Source organism: Atractosteus spatula, chromosome 11, assembly GCF_055471065.1.
Source record: "Atractosteus spatula isolate fAtrSpa1 chromosome 11, fAtrSpa1.hap1, whole genome shotgun sequence".
Classification (NCBI taxonomy): domain Eukaryota; kingdom Metazoa; phylum Chordata; class Actinopteri; order Semionotiformes; family Lepisosteidae; genus Atractosteus; species Atractosteus spatula.
In genome coordinates this window covers 525889-552443 of record NC_142716.1, presented here as the reverse complement: position 1 = coordinate 552443, position 26555 = coordinate 525889, and the positions used below count along the sequence as shown (strand labels likewise).

General features: G+C 43.4%; 2 protein-coding genes across 2 annotated transcripts; one reads left to right on the top strand and one right to left on the bottom strand.

Annotated features, from left to right (window-relative positions):
* Positions 1-578: 578 nt before the first annotated feature.
* Positions 579-7814, bottom strand: LOC148823256 (E3 ubiquitin-protein ligase TRIM11-like). Its single transcript, XM_088927697.1, has 6 exons — positions 7133-7814; positions 4284-4379; positions 3843-4076; positions 3530-3549; positions 3152-3279; positions 579-2497 (listed from the first exon to the last, which is right to left on the bottom strand). Exons 1-6 carry the CDS (start codon positions 7766-7768, stop codon positions 1941-1943), a joined length of 1671 nt encoding a protein of 556 aa, XP_088783823.1. The 5' UTR covers positions 7769-7814; the 3' UTR covers positions 579-1940.
* On the top strand, positions 7553-26555 carry LOC148823255 (outer dense fiber protein 2-like). Its single transcript, XM_088927696.1, has 20 exons — positions 7553-8437; positions 8812-8914; positions 9792-9902; positions 10321-10479; positions 10800-10996; positions 11667-11793; positions 11917-12048; positions 12146-12220; positions 12497-12568; positions 13997-14113; positions 14915-15100; positions 15606-15715; positions 17416-17551; positions 18217-18327; positions 19193-19297; positions 20247-20405; positions 21231-21331; positions 21419-21581; positions 23180-23305; positions 25762-26555. Exons 2-20 carry the CDS (start codon positions 8813-8815, stop codon positions 25930-25932), a joined length of 2460 nt encoding a protein of 819 aa, XP_088783822.1. The 5' UTR covers positions 7553-8437; position 8812; the 3' UTR covers positions 25933-26555.

The following is a 26555-nucleotide window of genomic DNA, read 5'->3' as shown; positions in this document are numbered from 1 at the left end:
TCAGTCCTGAAGCTTCTTGTAGCTCAGCACTATCCATATTTCAATGTGCATTTTTGATGACACGCATGTCACACTTAAAATGAACGCACTCAGAATGTGATCTGCCAAGTGAATTTCCACATTATGATAAAAACAATTCCTTTTTTAATTTCTAGTTCTATATTTGCAACGCTGCTATATTTTATTCAGTAGTTTAGTCAAATTCTAATTATGGCAAAACTAGCTCACCAACATGAAGGAAAAGCATACTTAATACTTTGGTGTTAACTGACCAAAGATCAGCACTGTCATGCCCCCTTCAACTATGAGGAATGAACCAGGGAGGCAGCTCCAACAGTGAAGCTGGGGGAGGGAGAGGTGTGAGCAAAGATGTACACAGAATGTGGGCAGTGGGTGTTTAGACATTAGAGTGGAAGTGCAGGATTATAACTGGACTTCCTGAACTTCTGTTAATTAATACCATTAGGCAATGTGAAAAACAAGAAGAAATAACATTTATTCAGCCAATGTTTTTCACCATGAGCCTAGGGGAATTTTTCAGATAAAACTCTCAAGGAAAACAAGATAAAACAAGGAAATGCTTGTGAAACATTTTATTGCATCTGAAAAATTCAACTTCAGAAACACGCAGAAAACATTGCCAAACATTGCTAAACCAGAGTGGAGAACAATTGTATATAACATTTTAACACTCTGGCAGAAACCCAAGTAAAAGATGGCAAACAAAGTGAGCTGAGAGGCTTTGGTGAACTCAAAAGCACATGGCACTCCATAACTCAGGCCAGAGGAGATGGGAGCAATTGGTACCATAGCTTTTTATCCAAACAAAAATCTCTGCACATTGTTGTACTGTAAACGTGTAAAACAATAAATATACTCCCAAAGTTCTAAAGTGCAAAGCAATTATTTCACATTTTCAAACATTTCTATCAGTTTTCATTATCTGTCTAGTGACATGTGGATATACAAGTGTGCTCATTATCCCACAGTCATGTTAAGGCAAAGTCCATACCACAGGGTCTGACCAGAGGTGAACTAGAGAGCTTGTGACGAAGGACAGTGATCATCACAGGGAAAAACCCTCTGCACTGCTGGCTCCTGGAGGAACTGGGGTAAAGTACATCACTCAAGGTACTTACAGCATTTATTACTGTAGAAGTCTGGTTTTATCAAGCCAGGCAATTCAGATCATCATAGTATCATACAAATGTCCAAGTGATGCACCACATTTTCTCTTTCAGATGGTGGAGTTTGGTGAGGGGTTGGTGGCATCTTGGTCAAACAGCAATATTAATAAGAATCCATTACTGTAATCATTTAATGCCTAGATCTGAATAACATGTGAACTCCTGAGAATTTATACTTTAGCTTTCCAGTAGCTAAAATGCCTGACATGTGAAACCGATAACACATATGGGCTGAGATCCTATCATCAATGTGCAGTTCGTATGTAATAAATGTGCAGTTGTGGCCTCTGCCTGTGCCCACAATGCCTATGCTCACTGTCCATGGAACACTGGTTTATTTTTCTTAACAGGCTTAGTGCACTTAGAGAGAGAAAAAACATCTATTTAACACACAAACCAACAGGGTAAACAAGTGCAAAAACAGTGCAAGGCATGCAATTCTAAAAATACTATCCATAAAATAAACCAGTCATATTCTCCTCACTTGAAAAAGATTGTACTTTTCTAAATCAACAAAAAACTAAAGCGATCCTTAACACATCCTGACCAGCACCAGCATATTGTCCAAATAATAACAGAGAACAGGTCTTTCCACCCTCATCTCAACAGATGAGAAACCAGGATTTTCTACTTCAACTGTAATGAATAACAAATATAACAACCATATAACAATCGTGCTCAATTCTATGAGTGAACACATATATCACCTTCCCTAAATTATATTGGAAAAGAGCGGATCTTCTCACAGATGCTCTACAGAAAGGCTGGTCTTTCCACCCTCATCTCTGCAGTAACAAACTCTGCTGCTCCTTCCAGCTGGGGGCAGAAGATAGGATACACAGGCCATTTCAGACTGCAGTAAAATGGGTACAGGCACTCGAGCGCGTGTGCATCATAGAAGGCCAGGATCCCACTGTCGCAGTCCAGGAACAGGCCAATCCTCTCTGGGGCCCTGCTGGCGCCGAAGGAGAAGGCCAGCCAGTCGTGCTGGGCGCAGAACTGCCGCCGGCTCCCGCTGTAAGACAGAGCCCAGGATTTGTCGTCGCTCCCCGGCCAGCAGCCTGGTGGGTCCCTCTCAATGCTCCTATAGGCGATGCCCAAGGCCCAGGAGGGCAGGTCCCTCACAGTGACCTCCCAGTAGTGCACGCCCCGGCTGAACGCGGCTGCGCCGAGCACGCAGTAGGAGCCCCTGAAGCGCTCCGCGTTGAGCCCCTCTGTGTGCTTTTCAAGAGTGGCGCAGACAGCATCACAGTCCTTGCTGATCTTCAAGTGCGGGTGCGCCGTCCTCGGGTCAAGCTTTATTTCTTCAGCTAGAAAACCAAGAGGAAATTTACAAACACACAACTAAACTAAACATTTTGATATCCTTGAATTAATAAAAACAACAACTGTCCAGCACCAGAATCGTCCTGCAGGGGATTCTGGGCACATTGTGTGAGGCAGCAGTCAGGGAGAAAGCCACAGTTTGAGGAATTGTGTGTTTGTGTAGTTAACCCACATGTTGCTGCTCAGGGTATCTACACAATATTGTGCCCTTGAAGCACTGACTCCGTATGGTTAATAATTTAACCATATATTTAACCGTATAGTTAATCACTCCATAAATGTTAATCATTTTTTTAAAAAAGGAAGTATGAAGGCAAATGGAGCTGTTTCACAGATGGTTGGGGGGATACCCAATTGTAATCTCACACTTCTGGTTTCTTGCACATAAATATCTCGCCTGCTGAGGCCCCCTCCCCTCAACGCTCCCTCCACCCCATCTTCATCCCTGCCGCTGGCTCCCTGGTTCATTCCTAGCAAGTGATGGGGTTTTTCAGTCTCGGCCTTACAACCAGGGCTGTCACATCCTCAGCCAGGCGGGCAGATGCCAAACACTAAAATACTAAGCATGCTTTCTTTTATACACTCGTTTTGTTAACTGTCTCTGTCCAAGCTGCTAAAACACAGGATGGAGGAGTTACCTGCAAATGCTCCCTGTAGAGCCATGAACAGAGGTGTCCGTCTTTTTGATGCTGCGGAGGGAATGCCAACAGACTCCATTGTCTCCTGGATCTTTGAGGAACAAAATTCCCTCTGATAGAGGTCATTCCTTCAAAAGACATAAACATATCATGTGTGCACCATTAGATAAATGTGCTATGGGACACCTTACATGTGAAACAGGAGAAAATGGAATTAAACCTCAAACTTCCACATAGTCCTTTCTATGCAGTTTAATCTTCAGAACGCACCAGTCTTTGCAGAAGACTGAAGATCCCGGATGGCTTCATCATTACTCTTTTATTTTAAATGCACCAGCTCAAAAATGGGTGAAATTATTTAAAAAACAAACAACTTACCAATCAGCATTTTTCAAAAGCTGTAAGACACAACAAAACATGGTTAGGTAAGGCAAAGTTTGAGTCAAGACTTGCTTGCTGATATATGAAATAGTAATTGTACAAGGACTCTGAAACTGTAATTAACAAGAACATGGAAATGTATTTTTATGTAATCTAATTCAGATAAATTTAGAGCATGTATATACCAATATACTGTATACTGTATGTCCCGGGGACTTCCTGCTGAAATGTGTCTGATGGTGTGTGCTGGTGCCTGATTAAGTGCTTTTTCATCGATACCGGACATTCTCCCCAGAGACAGCAGACTTACCTTCAGGAGTGTCACAGGGTCTTGGACAATCAAGGCTTTTTCTAAAGCAGCTCCAGCCTCCTGCAGTCGTCCCTGGAACACCTTCAGCTTCTCCGCTCGGTATTTTATCCTCCTGCTTTCCTGCACCATTTCCACAGAAAACCTCTTCCGCCAGGCCTCTTCCTCGATGTCGAGCAGCAGCTTGACCTTGCTCAGGAAGCCAGTGTATCCCTGCTGCTGTTTTTTAATATTCTCCTGCCCAGGGGAAGAAACAGACTGGGTAACAGACACTGTCCTCTCCGCTATGAGGTAAAATCCCATTCACGTGACAAACCATTTCCATCTTCATGCAGGAACATGAAGGAACACAATTTAAAAACAAAAGAACAGGTAACGTAATAAAACAGCAGCAACAATAACAGAACTGAATCTGAATGTAAAAACAAAGAAAATAATGAATACCTCTGTGAGAGATGCGACTTCTTCCAGTTTTAACAGACAGGCTCCAATTTCAGACAGGCTTTCTTCCACATTTTCTAGTTTGGCTAGACACCCCTCCTAGAAATAAAAAAAATGGAAAAATAAAAAGTTATTTTCCTCTTGTTGTTCAGCTCTTCTTTGTGTTCTTTGCAACCATGGTTTTGGCAAGATGGTTTTACGTCGGATGCCCTTCCTGACACAACCCTTTTCACAACCCTGAAAATGAATGCAGAAACATCTGAAATAATGGTAATGGAGAGAAGAGGAAATGGAGGAAAACTGAAACAGGTTGATGGCTTTAAATACCTTGGATCAAAACTGGTAAAGGGAGGAGAAACACTGGAGGCAGTAAAACAAAGAGTGAAAGCTGGATGGAACAAGTGGAGAGAAATAACTGGAATAATATGTGACAGGAAAATTCCTAGAAAGTTAAAGTGCAAAATGTACAAGACTGTGATTAGACCTGTACTACTATATGGAGCTGAATGCTTGGCAGTTGGAAAGAGGGAAGAGAACTTGATGAGAAGAACTGAAATGAGGATGTTGAGATGGATTCTGCAGATTTCAATGAAGGATAAGATCAGAAATGAAGAAATCCGTAGACGATGTAGGGTGGTGGATGTGGTTGAGAAGATGCGAGAGGCGAGGTTACGGTGGTATGGACATATCATGAGGAGGGACGTTGAGGAAGTAACAAAGAGGGTAATGGAATTTGAGGTGGAAGGTAACAGGGGAAGAGGCAGGCCTAGAAAGAGATGGATAGATTGTGTGAGAAAAGATATGGAGGTATGTGAAGTGAGTGAGGAAGATGTGCTCGACAGAGACAAGTGGAGAAGAGCAACCAAAGCAGCTGACCCCAGGACAGTCTGGGACTAAGGCTGTGAAGAAGAAGACGAAGAAGAAGAAGTTCAGCTCTTCTTTCTCTTTCTTTGGCGACTACTTCTTCACCGCTCGTGTTGATGAAACATGCTTGTTCCCTTCACATCATTGCGGGACTGTTAGTTATCACTTCCTAGCAGGCAGGGCAGCTCACCAGCTGGGCCGCGATGCAGTGAAGAGCAGTTCCTGTTGCTACTTGCAAACCCTGAGCTGCACTGAGCTCTTGCCTGCAGCAGCTTGTGACTGCTGGACTGATGCAGTGCACACAGGCCCTCAGCTACAGCACACAGCAGCCGCACTGCGTGGGCTACCTTTAATATGACATGCCAAACCTGTACGTCATCAACTGCACACAGGCTATATTGATATTTGTGGCCTGTTTGATTTGACCCTGATCCTATCTTCCTGGCCACACAGAGGAGGACGTCCAAATGCCCGACACACCAAGGCGCTGTGAAGTGTGCTGGAACTGGACATGCTGAGAGGATTGCGTGCAGGAAGAGTGGGTCTAGAGCAGGTTCCAACTCTGGACCTCAGGGATAAATCAGCAGCAGTTTTAGGGATGAAGGGATCTCGGGGTGGAGTGGTGGAGTGGTGGCTCTGTGGCTAAGGATCTGCGCCTGTGGCTGGTGGGTTGCCGATTCGTATCCTGCGGCCAGAAGAGGAATCCTACTCCGTTGGGCCCCTGAGCAAGGCCCTTAACTCCAACTGCTCCAGGGGCGCCGTATAAATGGCTGACCCTGCACTCTGACCCCAAGCTTCTCTCCCTGTCTGTGCGTCAAGTTGGGGTATGCGGAAAGACAGATTCCGAATACAAGAAACTGTATATGGCCAATAAAGTGATCTGATCCGATGGTGGGGAAGGGATAAATTGGTACAATGAAACATTTCTCCCTGGTGAAGAGCAGTCTACTGCTTTAATTTTACTTTTCAGTTTGTAGAAGAATTTATGTCTTCTTCCTCGTTTGGCACACCCCCCCCCTACAAAACTATGCAGATCAAAAAGGCACAGAAATGAAATTTTCTAAGGATTCTTTGATGATTTGTGACAATTTAATTAACATTGTTTTTGATTAACGAGTAATGCTTAATGAATAAATAACAATCTAGTGTTTTATTAATAAAGCTTAACGATATCTAATATTTAGCCTATTTAGCTTATATTTGTCAATTTATTTTTATTAAAATTTATTAAAACATTTTAATAAATGTAAATTTATTTGTAAATGTTTTTATTTTACTTGTAAATTTTTTAATTTGTAAAGAAATTCATAGTTTTAAAAATTAAACATATGGTAAACCTTAGTCCTACCAAATCTTTCACGCACGAGGTGATTTAGTGCGTGTGCACATCAAAGTCACACCAGTGCGTCATGATCGGCGAAGAGCAAAACCCACATAAACGCAAAAAGCATTTAACTGACATCTGTACACTTGCATTTTAAAAAAACAAACATGCATACAGCATGTATCGTAAAGTGATGTCTATTTTTATGCTCAGTATAAATAGACCCGTGAGTAGCTAACGGCCTTTCACACACATTCCTGTGCAGACACTGTGATAACGGCGTCCCAGTGCCTGAGCTGCCTGATAAGAGTCAAGTCTCCGGAGTACCAGCGCAACACAAACTCGCAGTGAACCGCAGGACCTGTCAGGGCCGCACTTCGATTAACGGGACCTCGGAAAGTTACTTGTTTTACAGAAATATTTACATGCAATCATGTTCAAGTTATTTAACCAAGAAACCTAACACCCTACCCCGGCTGCACTACTTTAATATAATAATCGGATCGCCGGGAAGTACAGGAGACGCGCATCTCTTCAGAGATGCATGAAGTTATCAACCCCCAGGAGTTGCGTCTGGAGTTTAAGCAGTGCGCGGCAGGTGTACGGTGTGGCTCACGCCAAAAGGCAAAAGCAGACGGGGCGAGTGGCGCGGCTGGTCGCTTACTTTCACAACGTGCGCCGCCTCCGAGAGCTTCACCACGTCGTGCCCGCCCAGGTGCCGAGACTCCCCGGGCAGCATGCAGTAGGCGCACAGCGGGGTCCCGTCCGTCGCGCAGAACAGCTCCAGGTCCTTGCCGTGCTCCCCGCACAGCCGGCCGGTGTCCCGGGTGGGCCTCACCAGCACATGCTGGCGGAAAAACTCGTTTTCCGAGTGGGGCATGACGTGCAGGGCGCAGTAGGACTCCCCGCAAGTGACGCAGCTCCTCTCGGCCGGCGACCGCTGCCGGCCCTTGCACACGCTGCAGGGGACGTCGCCAGGCCGGGCCCCGGAGCACTTCTGCACGATGTTGCGCAGCGCCACGTTTTTCCTCAGCTCGACCGTGGCCTCGCAGGGGGCGAGGCACAGAGGGCAGGGGTAGCACGCCCTCCTCCGCTTGGCGCCGTCCGGGGGCACGGCGGCGGAGCGCCTCAGCTGCTGCACGCAGGCCTCGCAGTAGTTGTGCCCGCAGGGCAGGGTCACCGGCTCCACGAAGACGTCGCGGCACACGGCGCAGAGGAGCTCTTCGTGCAGGCTGGCCGGCTCCATGTCTCTGCCCGGTCTGTTCCGCCGCTGAGCTGCAGCCGGAGTACTTGCACACATGCCCGCGCGGTGCACGGAGCAGCCAATCAGCGAGCTCCGTAAGAGCCCCCCAAAAACTGTTTCCTTGGCGACGCCGCCTTTTCGGGGTATACACCGCCCAGTCCCGCTGCCTGACGTTTATTTATAGCCAACGGACTTTTTAATGCATTTTTAACGCTTTCTTAAGAGCAGGGCATATATATATATAGGTTCGATATTGGTACCTTTATTATTTTGCTGATTTGTAAATGCATATTTGCTTCAGTGACGGACCAACTAAAAACAAAAGTTTAACGGAATGTTTTATGAGGATGTGTTCACGCCAATCCTTAAGCATTGGTGTTAACATGAGCGGAGGGGGGGGGGTAAACGGGGTGAAACTGCTATAGTGTTGTTAAAATTAAGTGCTGCTTTAAAATGTAATATTTCCAGCACAGGTGCGGAATGAATCCAGAGGCTTCACAGCTCACAGCGCCGAACTGCTCTGTGTTGCCTTGACAACGCAGCGCACAGCCTGTAACCTTGCCCAGTGTTTTTACGTTGGTGCGTTCAGCGCCGGAGCCAATCAGGAGTCAAAGCGCAAAAACGTTTTCTTTGAACCCACCAATGAAAAGCCAGCATTGCGCTTCCTTGGAAGGTAAAAGGTCATCAGCTGTTGCAGTTGCTCGAGTAGGATAAATCGTTCCCCAGGTAAAAATGAAAGGCAATGCTTTTTAAAATTCTTGTTTTTTTTAACAAGTAGAACATAACCTCGAAGATTAATCATAAAAAATGTTTGCATTTTTCGCGTTTTAGTATGTCCCATGAAATCCGTCTGATTAATGGTTTGAATTAGCTACATTTCATTTACTTTGTTTTTAGTTCAGCTGAACCTTTGGGATAGAAACGCTTTTAGCTTAGTTTTTGCTTTACAATGGCACCATGTACAGTGGGTTTGACTCTTGCACAAGCAGTCAGGATGTCTGTGAAAATAACGTGATAATAGTAAAGAGCGAGGGGATTTATTTTTCCAACGCATTTTTTAATTAAAATGTCGCGTTTCCTGTTGCTCTTCCCTCTCTCAGCATGAAGGCGAGGTCATCCTCTCCGGTTCACGTGCACTTAGACGAGGCCATCCCAGTGCACGTGCACGTGCAAAGAAGCCAGTCTCTGCCCTCAGCCCCGGAGGTACCAGCAGAGCAGCATCTGAAGTTACAGCGCCTGGTCGAACAGCTGGGCTCTGGAACTATTGCACTAGGGAGTAACGCAATGGGTCTCGCTGCAGGAGCCTAAGGCTGGTCCACACGCCTGCTGGGTCTTATTCCAGCCCGAGCCTCCTTACATAATCAAAGCCTGAATTGAGCTCTGGAGTTGCTTGATTGGAATATTTGCAACTTGTCTCCCTACTCAGACGTTTGGGATTTTAACTAAGTTGTGAAATACTATACTTAAAATGAAACCCTGAAGATGTTTAAGAGCTGAAAACAGTCAAACAATTCCAAATAATCTTACATCAGTAAAGCGTTTATATGTGGGTCTGAGAGCTTGACTGGAACATAAAAACAGGTGTGCTGCACCCACCTGGATGATGGACGTTGTGAAAAATGCCCCACGGTTTAAATGAACGCTGTTGTAAACTGCTTTGGATGACATTGTCTGCCAAATAAATTTCTACTTGTAAAAAAAATCTCAGTCAGCTGTGCTGGGCTTCATTCCAGCCACAATCACAAATGTAAACCTCCTGACTGTGTTCAGCTCTTAACTGGAATTTTAAAGTTAACATATACATAATTAAATAAATTAGTCATTTATTAGTTCAGTTTAGTAGTTGACAGCTCAAGCAGAGTGCCTGCAGACATGGAAGTTGCAAGGAAAAAGATTAGGAAGATCAGATTTTTTACACCACTATACTGCACATTATTTTGACATTAACATCTGTAGGTTGGTGGATCTGGCCTTCTGCTAGGCAGAACAATAGAACGCATCCAGCTTCTAGTCACTTTCTGAGTTTCCATTTCATTCATGAAACCAAGTGGAAACCAGCTCATGTGTTGTTCTGTTTCAGAAATCGCATATTGTCAAATATGCATCAATGTCTAACCTGGAGAAGGACCTCAGGAAGCAGAAAGAAAAGAAGAGGACTGGAAAGACAGTTTGCAGGAGCCACAGCAGTGAGGTGTGAGCCTTAGAAACAGCAGAACTTGGTTTCTATGTTCTTTCATGTTCTTCATTGAGAAAATCCATTGTCTTTTTTAATATCAACATTATAATAATAATTCCTTCCACCACCAGTGTGTAATTGCACCAGTCTGTTCCCTACACACCAGCTCTCAATGAGGAGGAGAGCAGAGAGAAGCCAGTTCGGGGATGGGGGTTATTAGGAGGCCATGATTGGTAAAGGCCAGAGGGCAATTTGGCCAGGACACTGGGGAAACACCCCTACTCTTGCCCTGGGATTTTAAATGACTATGGAGAGTCAGGATCTTGGTTTATGTCTCATCTGAAGAATGGATAATTCCTTAAACATGTTCTGAAAGCTTGACATTATTTCTGGCAGATTTCATTTTCTGTCTGTTCTTTCCTATTCCTTATAGTTAAAGAAATCTACACAGAAGCCACAAATCACACCCAAGCAGGCAGAGAAGATCTGTTCAGTGATCCACTCCAGTGACGCGGACTTTCAGAAAGATTCGGATGTGCCTGCTAAGCAGACTGATCGTCTCTTTGATGAAGCACACAAAAGCAGAAAGGATGTAAGGACATTTTTCTTCTTAATTAAAAGCAGTTAGTATTTAGCAAGTGTCTTATTAATTTTAATAAACCTTCCCAGTCCTTGTAACCTAACCTGTTAGTGTAGTATATTAAGCACAAAGAATGGTATCTAGAGTCTGTCTACTTTTTGTTGTTAATTAGAGATATTCACATGTAAACAAGGTGCTAATGAGCCTGTAATGAAAGGAAACACCTGTGACACCTGTTGGTCTCAGGAGAAATGCACTCATTTACAGATGACTCCAGCAGCCATGTTAATATATTCGCACAGAAAGTCAAAACCTGCAATTCCCCTGCCTAGGTCACAGAAAGGAGGAGGCATTGTGTGTTTGAAGACGCTTCAAAGGAGCTGCCTTGGAGCTGTAGCAGCAGCACAGGGGTTCGAGCAGCAGGCCTGATGGAGTGTTCGGACGAGCTCGAGAACGCGGTGAAAAACAGCAGCGGCAGCCGTCAGCAAACCAGCTCCCTCTCAAGGCTCTCGGAGCTGGACGTGAGCAGGTGGGCCGGCACTGGGCAACTGACATGAGCCAGCATCACCGACAGTCTGCAGGTCATGTCTCAAGAATGAAGCGCTAGGAGATATTTGGTTACTGTACTTGTGGGGTTAATCTTCTATTGTCCTGTCTGCTTCTTGGTAATTTCAGGACTATGGATAATCATGTCTTTGCAAAAAAATGCTTTACTAATATATGGAAATGGTCTGTTTGATCAACTGTGTTCATTGTAGATGTTGCAAATTAAATGGTATTGCGGTGAAAGACAGATCAAGGTAGGGCTTTTGGAATGGTGTGATTTTGCTGGTTTGAAATATGCACTTTCTGTGACGAAAGAAGTGAGGCAGGTCAGCTTTAAGTCCTCAGCCTGCTAATGGCCAGTCCCTGCTGGAGAAGGCTGCATGAACCTTGTCACATCTCACAGAATGGAGAAACTCCAGTTGGGATACCCAGATACCAGAAGCCTCTCTGTACTAAGCAGCTGATGACTTCAGTGTGTGGGTGTGTGAGTGGACAGATTAATCACATGATCTGAGGCTCCAGTTAGTCCCGGAGACCTGTTCATCAGTAGCGTTACTGGCTAGCATACGAGTGGCAGTGCTGAGGCACAACAGTGGTTTTGCTTCACAGATTGAGAATAAAACCTTGATTAATACTCTCATGTTCATGCTCAGAGATAATGACGGTGCTGTTGTGGACCAGAGGCGTTTGTTAAGAACTCTCACTGAAGCAGAGTCTGCTGCCAGTTCTGCAGCAGCCCAGCTCCTGTCTTTAAAGGACACTTTGCCTGATTTCTCAAGTGTAAGTTAACACGTCAGCCCTCACAGGGCTCATAGGGTTTTTTTTATGTAACACATAAGTGCGGCCGCAGTGTTATTATTGGAAACATATTGAGTCTGCTGCTGTCGCCCCTTCCTTCCCAAGGTGTCGAGGTTTTCTTCTCCTGACGAGCTGAGGATGTCGAGACAGAAAAGTCTGCTGATGGAGAAGCTGGAGAATTTTAAAGGCGTAAATAAATTGCTCCGACAGCAGCTACAGGAAATGCAGGATCAGGAGGTATGTTTTTTTCAAAAATCACTGTCTTAAAGTCAGATTATTATCTTGTCAATATTCACCTTTGATTCCTCTGCTGCTGCTTTTATTTATCTCTGAGGCGATCCAACTCCAGGCTGACCGGCGTGTTGAGGTTTTACTGACCAAGCTGACGGAGGCTGAGGCTGAAAACCTGGTGAGCTCTTGGGCTCGCGGCAGTAATCGCGGTCTCCAGCTGACAGCTCGGCGCCCACAGTGTCTAGCTTTAAGGAAGTGAAACTTTTTTATACATTAGCGTTATGCACTATGCAAAGGGGTAAAGTAGAGTTGCAGACTTTGCTAATAGCAATACAATAGTTGCCCAGTTGATCGGTTCTGTTGGAAAATATACCGTGATAAACGCTGCGCAGTGGAGGGGCTTGAACGGGGGAAACTGGAAACGATGGTGCTGACGCAGATTTTTTTAAAATAGAATTTAAGACGCCATCTAAGAGAAAATGAGCGAAGGATTGAAGAGCTGCTGGATTTGCGCAAGAAAGAAATGGTGAGTGAATTCAACGGCTATCAATGTGCCAGGTGTATGAGTGTTTTTCATGAGGAAGGCCAGAGCCTGTAGAGCACAAGTGTGTGTGTGTGTGTGTGTGTGTGGGGGGGGGGGGGAGCAATCAGTTCACTGGCGACATCAGCAGCCAAATGCTTCAAGTTATAAGTCCTGCTATTTAAATGTACGTATATAATCCACAATTGGTGATGTGTGATCATACATTTGAGTTTGAACTAAGAAACCTATTAATTATAGCTGCAACAAAATCACAAAGTTAATGTGAAAATGAAAAAAACATTTTTGGAGCAGGTACACTAAGCAAATTCATAAAGGTGATTAGCAATTATCTGCATCGGAAGGTCTACTGCAAAAGTCGCAGGCTTGTAGCATGTGTGGCCAACATTAGAAACAATATGAACTGGACATCCGCAACACATCCTTTGCAGATGTTGTCCTATGGAATCGTCTGGGCTCTGAGCTCTAGATGTCGGGTTCAGCAGGCTAAATCAACTCCTGGTGGTGCCAACCTTGTGGTGCCCAATCAGCTCTCTTAATAGTTTAACAGTCATTGTCACTGTATACATTTGGTCAGTCACAAATGATCGAGAAATCAAAATGATGCCAAAATCTTAATATCTAAAATCTGCATTATTTTTTTTCAACACATACACACATAAATAGAATGATAGAAGACTTTATTAGTGTCAGTACTAATAAAGGTGGGGCCAGGAGCAAAGTGCTATGGGACACCTGCTGGGACCAACTTTGTCAAGGAGAAACAATGACCAATTTAGCTGAATTGTTTTCTGACAGTATTTATATTAACCAGTACTAATAATACCGATATTCTGTCTGCAGTTTGTTCAGCAAATTGGTATTAAGTCGTACAATTGCAAATAAAAGTAGGTCAAGAGTTTGTAAAAAAACAAGAGTCAGCAGTGATCAGTAAATTGTTAGTAATCCTATTGAGCTTTTGTATTGTGTATCAATCTGACTGCAGCCTGAAACTGACCCAAACAGCTGCAGATAGATGAGCTTGTAACTGAACAGGAGTAGCCTGTTCTCATCTCTTTGACTAAAATGGTATATTAGATAGCAGCTGATAATTACTGAGCCTCCATTTTTAACAGAGGGATCACTGCCGGTTTAAGGGCAGACAGAGCAATTCCAGATGTCAGTAATCCACTGCTGATTGTTCATGTGTGATAACGGCACAGAGAATTGAAAAATTGAAACAAGGCCAGACTGAGGGAGCGGGATGAGGAACAGGAGGTTTCGTGTTAGAAGTTATTTCAGAATGCTGCTGAGGATAGATGGCATGGAGCTCTGAAAGCATTAAACCTGAAAGTAATGTGCTATGTGTAAGTGGAGTCACTTCAAGGTCCAGTCTGAGGGCAGAGCTGTTGATAATACTGCACTGTTCGCCAGGAGAATACAGAGACCGTGGTGCAGCTGTCGAAGTCCGTGGAAGCCACTCGGGCACACCTGCAGGGACAGCTCCGCCACAAAGAGGCCGAAAACAACAGGATGGTGGTGCAGTTACGGGTAAGAAGAGTCCCAGACGCATGTCCCCTTACTCTGCACTGTTTACATTCATCCATGCATTCAGGATCATGGGGAGCTGGAGCCTATCCCAGCAAGCAAGACAGGATGCACCCTGGACAGGAAGCCAGTCTATCTGAAACCACACACAGACACAAACACACTCACACCTGGGCCGGGTTTCACAGAAGACAAGTAACCCACCGTCATGTCTCTGCACTGTGGGAGGAAACCAGAGCATGCACAGGAAGCGCATGCGAATGTACAAACTCCACACAGATGGTACCCATGGTGCAGAACCGAACCCGGGGCCCCAGCTCTGCAAGACAGTAGAGCTAACCACTGCGCCACCTTGCCTCTCTGCACAGATTACACACAGCTAAATCAGCTGTGCTTCTGGATCATATTCCACCACTGTTTCAGAAAAACTGCTATTGAGATGAGACCTTTCACTCTTATCGCACTTGTATCCTCAGTGATGAGTATTGAAACAGTTCAGGGTTGTGTAGGTTCGCAGACTTTCTACTGTGGTGTGGATTCGCTCTTTGATGGGCTTTGCTTCATGTGTGGCAGTAAATGTTTATCCGTCCCTTTTAGACCGACAAACCTTTTGAAATTGAAATTCAATTCATGTTAACAATTATTATGTAGTTTTTTAATCTGGTAGAACTAGTAACATATGTGGGTATTTTGTTTTCTGTGTATCCTTTTTAAACGTGAGCTAAATTAATCACACCATGCAATTTTACAGAGAGGCATTTTGCGCATCCATTGTAAAATGCGTATTTAACTTTTTCTCTCTAGAGTTTGGAGAGAACAGTAACTGAACACAAATTGGAGATTGAGAACCTGAAGCGCCAGATGTCGGCTGCGCTGGACAAAGCTGCACAGGAGAAGCAGTCTCTGAAGAAAGCCACCAGAGCTCAGAAGCACAGAGCCCAGCGGTTTGAGGCTGCCATTGAAAAGTGTTACAGTCAGCTCAAAGACAAGGTAGGACTTCGGGCTGCTAGTCTACAGGAATGATCAAGGAGTGGTGAATTTTTGTGAATTAATGCCTTACTCTTGCCTAGCCTAGATAATACAAGTCCAGTTTCTCAGTAAGTTCAGTAAGACCTGAAGGACAGGCAGGTATATTGCACATGAGCAGAGTTGGGATTTGAAAACTGGGGGAGGGGGGCAGTTCAGACAGTGGTGTAGAAGAGCTGATCCAGAGTCCATCGAAAGATGCATAGAAAACCAAGACCATTAGATGTATATTTTACTCGGGTTTTGAGTAGAAGAGTGTTTCGTTCCCCATGTTCAGTGATGGACACTCCGAGTTCCCTGCCGGAGAATCCCGGACTGTTATGTGGTTGTTCCTGTGCTCTGTTTTCAAACATTGGTTCTCTCCTGTAACCATCCTTGCTTGCAGTAGCCATAAGCTTCACTCTCCACTGTGGATTCACGAATGGCTGTCTAAACTCTTTCCCGTGAACTATGTGTTGTGTGTATTAAGGATGTGAAGTTGACCGAAGCGCTTTCAGCAGCTGACACGTGGAAAAGGCATCACGAGCTGGCCAGAGAGGAGAAGGCACCGCTGGAGGCCAAGATTGCGGTGCTTCAGCTGTAAGTGGAGTCAAACTGCAGTCCCGAGACGAGAGAGGGAAGAAATCCAAACTGTCTAGGCCAGCGGCTCCCAGTCCTGGTGACCCACGTGCCCGCGGGTTTTCCGTCCAGCCCACCTTCAGCAGACAGCTGAAAAGAAGTTGCGTCAAGTGAATATTTGCATTTTGATTCTAAGTTTGGGATTTTTATTTCAGTTTCAAAATACAACAGGTAAAGCTCCAATGTGTTTAAGAGCTGGGAACGAACACATCCACATTAATCTAATTATTATCAAGTCGGTGAAGTGTTTGATTGTGTAACTGAGAGCTTACCAGCAGGACCAGGACAGGGAACCACTGCTCTAGGCAGAAACAAGTCATGTTCAGGATGATGAAGTGGTCTAATTAAACCAAGGATGCCTGCTGAAATGACCAGAGGTTTGGATTCAGGAAAGCAGTGTGACGATGCAGATGGTGTGGGAGTGGCCAAGAACTGGTTCCTTCAGGTTTCAGCTGTGTGGTTACTGTCAGAAAGAGATTATATTATGAAGAGACATGGCTCCTAGACCATGTTACAGCACTTTTCGTTTCATTCTGCTTTGAGAAAGTCAAAATGACTCATTATACATCTTTAATAGACTTCTATTTCAACCTTTCATTTGAACTCAGTATACTCTTCTTTTATTGCTTGCTTTTGAAATACCAATATTTTATATTTTTAACTTTAACGCAAATTATTCAGTTTGTGAAGTTTTTTTGAAAGTCCAATATTCGAAATAGGTGCCATCAGGGATAAAGTTTGCGCTTCAGGAGGAAATGAAAGGTTTTGCAAGTGCTGCCCCCTGGAGCTGCTCCACTGTTTCTGTCGCTCTGGGGAGGCGACACTCTGGACCTCGTGTCCCAGCCAGAGCACAGCTGGCTGCAGGCGTCCTGCTGGACAGCTCCCGAGAGCTGAGCCCATTCATCATCTCATTTCCTAAAGTTATGCAGAGTCACCGACACGATACTAGTTTAACAGGCTGATTTGATTGTGTTCACATGATTATATTTCAAATTATTTGAAAAAGGGAAAAAAATGCTTTAGTAGCAAACTTTCAATTGCTTAGTATTATCAGAACACTGATGGAATAAAATGTGCCATAACCTGTACAACAGATGTCTTACAGTGTCTTTGCAATGAATTTACAGTATTTATCTGCTTTAATTTAGAGTATTTCTTCTGTAATTACTGGACCTCTGTGGGTGGCATAGTGTGGTTGACATGTCCTTGGTCTCATGGCTGATGGGTTGTGGGTCTAAGTCCCTGCTGCAGACCCCAGTATTGTATATCAATTGAGGTACTATACCTCAGTTTCTACAGCCTTCTCAGCTGCACTAGGGGGGGACCAGTTTTGCTGAGGGGATCATCCCTGTGATTAATCAGTGTCCCACCCAGAGGAGGAGTCACAAGCTCTCTAGACTGCTTAACAACACAGACACCAGGATGAGCTCTAGACTGATGAGCGGATGTGTCTCGGATATGGAAGTAACTGATAATTAAATACTTTACACTTTGAAGGCACTACTAAATTACATGTCAAAATACAACCTAGATGTTGCATGTTTTGACCTGCGTTTTGGCAATTCTAAGAATCGTGTGCACTAACAGATTTTTTTGTTAAGGAAATAAAAATTAAGTTATAGCCCGATTAATTTATGAAGCATGGTTCTTTGCTCTTTAAGGCAGATCACGGACCTGACTGAACAGCTGAAGATGGGAAAAGACAAGGCTAGAAGTTCAAATGAAGATCTCCTGCAAAAAGTGGAGAAACTTCACTCTGATAATGCTGACCTGAACCTTGAAAATGCCAGGTTGAAGGTACATTGTCCTGCCACATTGTGAAACAGCACACCGCTGTGTACTGTAGAGGACAGCAAACAAACACTGCTGGGGAGAGTTTCTTTCCAACTAGAATCCATTGCAGTTGGACCTGTCTGCTTACTTGTTTTTAAATTAATAAGAAGATTGGGAAATTGTTTTTAAGAGCTAATTTACTGCTTATAAATACTACATAAGTAATAACAAAAAGTTGGGGGTCATTCATTTTTAAAATGGAAAATTTTAACTATAATGGACTGCTTTTTAAATGTAACTTTCTCCAACACTGGCTAGAAATATTAAACTATTTAAATTTTATCCGGATCTTGGGGCTTTTATATACAGTATATAATAAAATCCTGAACGTCAGAGCTTGCCTGATGAATTCTGATACAAATCCAGCACCTTGTCCCAAGTCTGTGCACACAGGCTGCAGAGGCCTTTGTAGTGACTGTGGTTGTGTTTAGTTTCTTCTGCTGTTTCACTCCTGTAACAGTTGCAACCCCATTCTCTGTATACACTTTAATTGCCTGTGATTCTTATTCGCTTTTAGGTATTTTTATTACTCCAGTAAATCCATTGAACTTCTTTCTTTTCTTATTATAAACACATATGTCTGTAAACTGTGTAAGGATAACTTTTACGACCTATTATTTCCATTGCAGGCCTTCATAGCTGATCTAGAGGAGAAACTAAGTGTTTCGCAGGCTGAGGTCCAAGAACAAGTCTCAGTGTCCCATCAACAGAAGGATCTCCTGGAGCAGTATAAGACTCAGGTAACAAGGAAAAAATTACTAGTGCCAATATCCTGCTGGGAAAGTGGCCTTGCATAATGGTCTTATCTGTTCAAGGCCAATCCAAGCGTGCTGATTCCCAGTTGATGGAGACAGTTGGGGTGGGTTCCTGTAACGTTGCTTTGCCTAACCCTTCATCTGTTCACTGTGTTTCATGACTGCTAGATCTGATCCTCGGTCTCTACTGCTAGGGCCCAGATTCACACATCTTGAAAGCTGACGTACAGATTAACAGATTTTGATATTGCATCATCCTGTAGTTGCGAAATGAAAATGTTAGCTTCTTTTGTTAAAAAACCCACCCAGTCTTGACAACCACTGAAAAAAGTCCTTATGAAACTTCACTAAGAACATTTTAAATGCGTTTTTTTTTTCTGTAAGGTGGAAGGGAACATTTTATGTTTTTTATTTAGTCATTTCATGTTTTTGTGTTGTACCAGGTAAAACATCTGTCCATTTAAAAGCTGTGTCAGGACATTCCAGTTGTGAAGAGATTGATTGTTATTCATCTGATATCATTGAAAGTTTAATCCTGTGTTGATGCATATATGCCACTTTCCTGCTTATGTTTGTCTGTATTAGTAAGACCAACCTAATAACACTTATTCCATTTGCTAAAAACTTTTTTCATCAACTCAAATTCATCAGCAGCTGAGGTTTTATTTTTGGAACCACCAAACCGAATCTTCTTCCTTTTTGTGGGAGTTACGTAAATGGAAAATATTTATTCTTATTCACACTAAGAAACAAATGACCAAGACTGTTTACTCTTATTTGAAAGAGTCTCTTCCTCTTTATGCCTTAGCTATGTATTAAGCAGTAATACAACATTACATTTCTTCTTTAGGTAAAGGAGCTGCAGAAGGAGGCCGATGAGCTAAAAACTAGATGTGAGAAAGTTTTAATAGAAAATAAGAGGGTCAAAGAAGGCAAAGACACAGAAGTTGAAAAGGTAATTGGTGTTTTTTTTAATTGTTTTACAGATCTAAGCTTTTATTCTTTAAAAAGGACATTCTGAGAGCATTACTAATGCACACTGATGTAATACTTTGACACGCTGGATTAGAGAAGAGAAAGTGCGCAGAGCAGTAGAGTTGAAGTTGTGCTGTCTTTATCTCCCTCTGAGATAGCACCAGGTATCCCCCTTGACGTGATCTGATAAAGTTTTGTTATTGCTAGCCGGGGAATTTATCAACTTTTTCCACACTAATTAAAAATAATGTCTATTTTATAACTACATGGAACGAAGTTCTGGGATATTGTAATAAAGAGGATTTGATTTTGGCTTCATCAGTCTTGCTGCAGCACCATGGGAATTTAAAACAGGTGTACGTCTGAGAAGAAATGTCTTTTTCCAGCAGACGCTTTCAGATGTTTTAAACTATAGTGACACATGTAATGACTACGGCGTGGAAAAAGCATATCGGGAGGGAACCAGGTTCACTCTGTGCTGTCTCTGCAGTGCAGATGTGGGCATGAAGAATTAACAGCCCCTCTTTAAGACTGATAATACCACATATTTAAACAATCTCTAGTGTGTGCTTAGAGCAGTGGTACAATTGGTCATGGGTTTCAGGCTGGGATTTCTAAAAGTGGTTCATTTCCTCACTTAGTTACGCAGTCTAGGGGAAATGACAAGATTTAAAAAGTGAACAATAGGGCCTGAATGCGCCCTCGTTGTGGGGTTGTGTGCTGGTGTTTTGTTAAGCAGCTACAAAGTCATAGTTCATTATTGATGCCTGAGGCCCCTTCCATTACTAGGAAGGCTTCATAAGAATAGGAGAACTGGGAAATAATATAGAAAAGTTTACCTGTGTACAGATCTGTTTCTCTCGGGTTGCGATCTGAGAGCGTTGTTTGAGAGGTGTGCATTAACAGATGTTTGCCCACACTTGGAACAGGCCAAAAAGCAGCTGGAGTCTCGAGTGAAGGAGCTGGAAGTTTATCCTGATTTACTGAAGGCAGCTGAGCAAAGGCTGCAGGACTGCCAGGACAAGCTCCTGCGCTGCGAGAGAAGAAGCTCAGACAAGTCCGATTCTGTTAGCCAGCTGCAGGTTAAGGTGCATATGGACAAGTACCCATTAATGGCCTTTTCACTCGAAGGGAATGGCCATTAACAGCTTCCACCCACTAGGTGGCAGTCATGCCTAGTGTACAGCATTTCCTCTGCCACGCCATTAATGCTTGTGAATGCTGTGAATCTGTCAATCTGCCTTGAGCTGAGCTGGTCTGGTGCAAAGCTCTGTGCTGATGTTTGGCAGTAATCATCTTGCATGTTTTAATGTAATTCCTAAATTCACCTCTAAAAGCCTCATTTGCATGAATCTTGTGTGAGGGAATGCTTTTGGCATCTTTGTTTGTAAGCACAGACAAGCCCAGCTGAACCGTAGGTGTTTGAAAAATCCAGTGATCTGATTTGCATACATAGCTGTGTGGTGGTATCAGTCTGAGGTGGTGTTATGAATAATGATCTTGTCTTCAAGCTAATAAGAAAAAAAATGTGGGAGTTTGAATTTATAGCTTTTATTATTTGAATGTAATCATTATAGATCAAGGCGTGGTGCAAAACAGAAAAAACTTGAGCTGCACCCTTGTTTCTGTTACTTATATATAGCTTGAGGTAAATGGATATTGAACTTAATTTACGCTACATATACAAAATCATGCTTTCATAGAAATGGTAATGTTATTATAGTTACTATTATGATACATTGAATTGATTAGGTTTATTGTGAAAGAGGAACATATGTGAAGAGATTTCAGGATTGTGTCTTATCAGAACCATGTTCATTTACTGTATGTTGCGCCCCATTCTGTTTTTTGAACATGCTTTAGCAGAAGAGCTGCTTGCCTCCATCTGGACAATAACATCTGTGTGTCTGCAGGTGGACCAGCAAGCTGAGGAGCTCAGATCATCCCTGGAGGTGAAGGGCTCCCTGCAGGAAGACAACCTGCAGCTACAGCTCAGACTGGTGGCTCTTCAGAGGTAACTTTGATGAAACAAAAGAAACGTTCGGGAACCTTTTGGGCTGTAAAGCACTCCTAAGCTTTGTTGTATCCCGTGTTCCCAAAGTAAAATAGAAGAACTGGAGTTGGGAAACCAAGAGCTTGTCCACAGACTGGCCAGCCAAGAGGAGGCTCTTCAGTACAGTGGGAAGCAGCTGGAGGAGAGGTCAGCGGAGAGCCTCTCTCTCTCTCGCCAGCTGGAGGCGGCTTTAGCAGATGTCAAACAGCAGGTAGGGCTGTCTGTTTAATAACACAAAGTGACTTTGTCTACAGATACCCTGTTCCTCATCATCAAACACAGTTGCTAATGAAGCAAACGAATAGCATAACTGGATGAACAGTCCATGGAGAGCGATGAACTTGTTAGCAAGATCACATGAAAAGAAAAGGATGACTGTCAATTTAAGTCTATCCAATACAGTATTGCCCAGGCGAGACTGGGATTCCTGTCCCTGCACCACAGAGCAGTGCCAGGGCCTTGCCTGATGGCAGGGTGACTGAGTAAATATCTGAGCTCGGCACAGACTGAAACTGACTGTATTGTATAAGTAGTGATGAATTAAGCTCAGTCCATGTGTCTCCCTTTTGCTCAGTGTCTGGGACGGCTGCTGCTTTTCTTGAATTATGGTCTTGACAGATTAAATGTAAGGATGCGTGGCAAATTGGAACATCACAGGTTATAAAATAAAGTACTGTATATTGCAGAAGAGTGTAATTCAGGAAGCTGTCAAGCTGGTTATTTAAAGGAATATCTTGATAGCTTTTTTTCTGGCTGTGATGTGAGAGATTCCTCACTGATGTGAAAAACCACGCCTCGGGATGTTTCTGTTTACTGTGCCACAGGATCATTCCCATATTGTCAGATTGTCCTTTCGTAGCAAACGGATTATAAAGAGTAGAAAGGGCAGGCTTGGGAGAACTGAGCTGCGTTTTTTCCAGTTGCTGTATTTCAGCTGAGCACCCACAGGTGTTCCTGATGCTGATTTAGTGAGCCAAGTGGAAAATCTGAAGCAAACCTTCGGGCTGTGTCTCCCCTGCCCTCTGTGACCCTCCTGTCAGGGCAGCGCCTCCGAGTATGTGAGGATGTGAATCTGCAGAGCAGTAGTGAATAAAAGACACTGCATTTAGTAAAGAGCTGTACTGGAAGCAAAAGTATTTAGGGAGGGAGGTGTTGGTAGTATTTACAGCTGACCGGATCTCAGGGAAACGAGCACGAGGCAAACAGAATCGGCTTCACAGATATGTAGCGGTCATTTCCTGCATGCTGACTGTCGACAATGTGCACTGCAGTGTCCTGCCAGTTTTAAGTTTCTATGAGTACCTTTGAACATGGAGGGCAGTCCAGTTTGTTTTTCCTCTCATCCTGAAGGGCCCAGCTCCATTTGCACCTCTGTGAACCTGTGAGTTTTACCGACGCCTCCTCTCGCTGGGGGGCGCCACTTGTGTGGTGTTGCCGTGCCTGGAGCCCACAGGCCCCCCGCTGGCCTCGGCCTCAGCCCGCTGCACAGACCTCGGCTGAGACTGCCGATGTCCTTCCTGCTGGGAACGGGGTTACGGACGATCCAGAAATCCGGCAGACTGGCACGTCGTGGGATGCTGCCCTGTGACCCACACGCCACTCCGGCACCCCCTTCCCCCTTGAACACAGCCAGTCACGTCGGCCCTGCTGGAGCTTTTGCGCCCCGCGCTGGGGTGCAGTTCGCACCTGCAGTATACACCAAGGAGCTTAACGCACTGCGGACCGACATCCGTCCAGGAGGTCAGCTCTGTGAGTGCGAGAATCGGTACGTTCTTAATTTCTGGTTTCCCTTTCTTTGTATTCCCTGAGGTTTCTGAAGTGAAGGACAAGGCCCTTGCTAGAGAAAGTGTCCTACAGAGCAAAATCCTGGAGCTAGAAACAGAGAAAAGCAGAAAAGACAAGGAGTTAAAACAGCTGAGGCAAAGCAAACTGTCGGTGAGTATTTCTGGCATTCTTATTTCCCAGCTTCCCTGGCTGAGCCAGTGCCGGTGATGTAGTGATATGAAACATGTGGCTATGTTGTTGTTTAGCACCTCTTAATGTTCGTAGTTTTTTTTCATTGTTAATTTAATTTCCTTTTCAGATGTTAAGCCCGCATTCCTTTATCTGCATCTGTCAAATACCTTTTGATCTCTAGCTTTTTCGTCTCCCTGTGTTTTTCCGATCTTTGCCGCTGATACAGAGGCCCTCAGCGCCGGTAAGAAATGATAATAATGAATCATGTCGTGGCAAGTACACTTGACTAAAGCTGTCCGTACGTTAACCGATGGAAGCAGGTACCTGGTGTCTTTATTTAGCTTTTGTTTATGTGGTGCTTTCATTCTTTTTGTCTGGCATTGCTTTGAATTGCAAGGCCTTGTACCAGAAGTGACATTTTCATTCTTTGGGTAGTTGCATGATGGCATTGATTTATTGGACCTGCACACTTAGAAGTCAAGAGGTCAAGTCCTCGGTTTGTTCTCCAAGCTCTTTAGAGGCTGTTCCAGCTATTGGCTGCAGGCAGTCAGGGCTGGATGCCTGATTTGCGTCAGGTGTTCCCATATATCCACTTGAGTGGCTGGCTGGTATGCTGCCTATCTGCAGTGCAGCTCTTCAGAGCTCCCTGAGTTGTGCTTTAACTGAGCCTGTCGCAGCAAATGACCTGAATGGACAGAGAAGAGCACAGAGCTCTGAGGCAGCTCACCCTAATTCCAGGCATCCACGAGCATTGCAGGTTTGGGGCCTTTTCCAAGTTTTCAAAATACCTGGAGGAATTTTTTTCTCGTGGATTTTTGCACAGTAAGCATTCTCGTCTCGAATTCGGTCACGGACAGAGTGGGTGTTTTAAGTGCAGTGTAAAATGACAAGGATTTAGAATGATTTGGTGTTGGTTGGATTAAAAAACCTGGATTGTTAGTGCACCACAGGACTGGGGTTTGGTGAAGCTGCTGTGGGTCCTTTTTCCTTTCCTACTGGAATAGTTATCTGAAGCTGTTTTTCTGATGCCCTGTTCTGAAAAGCATAGCAGCTCAGCTACCACAGGATTAAAATATAGTTGCTCGTGACCATGGCCGAGACTTTCCTGAACTATTTGTCAAGCTGAAGCTAGTTGTTTGAGCCTTAGGGATTGAACATGTGGTTCTGCTCATAATTCTGACTTTAGATTCTGAAAAAAAAATCTGTTTCTGTCATTCCAAACATCTTCTGTTCTGTTTGCTGAGTGTTTTTCATTTGCTGGTTAAGTCTTGTGCTTCTGTGATTTAAGGTGATATTAATAACATTAAAGTCTTACAATTAATCCCACATGTGTGCTTTAAAACCTTCATGTACATTTTTCAAGCGTCTGGGGGCCGGATAGCAGGTCTTCATCGGCAGGCTCCGTTTCTAATTGTATCCAGAAATCCCCATTGCGACATCCTCACGTCTTTCTCAGGAATCAGTGGAACGCCAGAGGATACCAATGCAAAGATGTTTCAACAACATTCAAGAAACGACAAGTAATTTGTCGTTACAGTAAAATGAAAGCAGCAATTGATAAGGGGACCTAATTTCTCATGAAAGGAGAAAGTCGGTAAACATGCCGTATTTACAGATAATCCATAAATGTGGAGTTGTAAGTACAGCAATGCAATAGATGTTAGAGATACGACAAAATTCAGGACAGGGCAGATCTGGCAAATTAGATTTAATGTGGATAAATACATGGTATTACTTGTTGGAAGCAAGAATGTACAATTCAACTATCAGACGAGTACTATTAAATTAAAGGGAGTAATAGGCCTGTGAGAGAGAGAAGTAGGAGGTTATGATCATTCATTACTTCAGGTAGACTGTATGGGAAAGGCCAACTATATGCTTTTGTCTTCAGGTCTTCATCTGGGAAAATGCAGCCTCACTAAGGAACTATATGTGAAACCAAATCAAGTCTTCACTTTACAAGCAGGAGAAGTATCATTTTGCATACTAATTATATCCACATAAACCCAATTGCTTTGTAAATCAAACACCTGCTGGAATTGGGAAGCCAGGAGTGGATTTGAGGAAAACAAGACAGCTTATTCCAAACCCGTCTAATTTCTCAATGACTGTTGAATTCCACTACAAGTGGAATTATAGAGACATTCAAGACAGACAATGGGAGACACTACTTTACACAGAGGGTTGCGGGAGTCTGGAGCCACGTTCCAGGACATGTGGTTCAAGCTCACCCAGTGGGATCCTGTCAAATTAGCAAGATGGGCCAAATTGCTTTCTGTCTTTTGAATTTTTCTGATCTACTAATAAACATTTTCTTCTCTTTCTGTAGAGCCACATCATTGAATTCATTCATGAACGTCTCGCAAAGACAGAGTTGGAAATGTAAATGAAGAGAAATGGGAAGCTAAGCCTTTCTCTCTCTCTTTCTTTTTCAGGCGGAAAAGCAGTACGAGATCCGATTAAAAGACTTGCAGCTAAGTTTGGACCAATCGGAAAGCCACAAACAGAGCATCCAGAACTATGTGGATTTTTTGAAAAATTCATATGCCGCTATGTTTGGGGAGGGAATTTCATCAAATTTTGGAGCATCATCTTTTTTAAAATAGTTTATTTTCCACATTTTGTATGCTGAATTGTGAATAATTCAACTTATTAATATATAATATTTATGGGACATTTCAGTTTACAGTACTAGATTTTTTTACATAAAGTTTTACATTTTTGTGATCAGTGTTGCACAGTATAAAATTACAATCAACTATAGTTACAATTTTGTTTCAAAAGGAGTTTTGAATTATAGTAGCTTCAATCTTTCAGGTGTTTGAAGACTGTCATGAACACTGAAATTCATTGCCCAGTTCATTCACATAAGTTGATTTTTATATTAATGATTGAAGCTTACAGGACTGTTCAACAAAGTTTTCAAAACACTTCTACCAGCTTCAAAATGTGCTTCCAGGCTGCTATTAAATGTGCCGGGCTTAGGACAGTATAATTTTCTCAACTCGTTAAAATACAGCTCTAATATCTTTTAGGCATGAGCAGATTATGAAAATGTTTAGTAAAACTAAAGAAAGTAAGTTGCTCTACAGGCCTTTGGAAATCTGCTACGGGAATCGCGCTGAAATGACTTGATCAGTCATTCCAGAACCTTTGAAAACTGTCATATCTTGATATTTAAGTTTTGAGGATATGAAATGCTCAATAAATGCTGATAATCACATCTACT

Coding starts and splice junctions, on each gene's coding strand:
- LOC148823255 (XM_088927696.1), top strand. CDS start 8,813: ATGAAGGCGAGGTCATCCTCTCCGGTTCACGTGCACTTAGACGAGGCC. Junction 12,221..12,496: donor AGGCTGAGGCTGAAAACCTG/GTGAGCTCTTGG, acceptor TTTTTAAAATAG/AATTTAAGACGCCATCTAAG. Junction 21,332..21,418: donor AGACTGGTGGCTCTTCAGAG/GTAACTTTGATG, acceptor GTGTTCCCAAAG/TAAAATAGAAGAACTGGAGT.
- LOC148823256 (XM_088927697.1), bottom strand. CDS start 7,768: ATGTGTGCAAGTACTCCGGCTGCAGCTCAGCGGCGGAACAGACCGGGC. Junction 3,280..3,529: donor CTTTTGAAAAATGCTGATTG/GTAAGTTGTTTG, acceptor TGTCTTTTGAAG/GAATGACCTCTATCAGAGGG. Junction 2,498..3,151: donor TCTACAGGGAGCATTTGCAG/GTAACTCCTCCA, acceptor TTGGTTTTCTAG/CTGAAGAAATAAAGCTTGAC.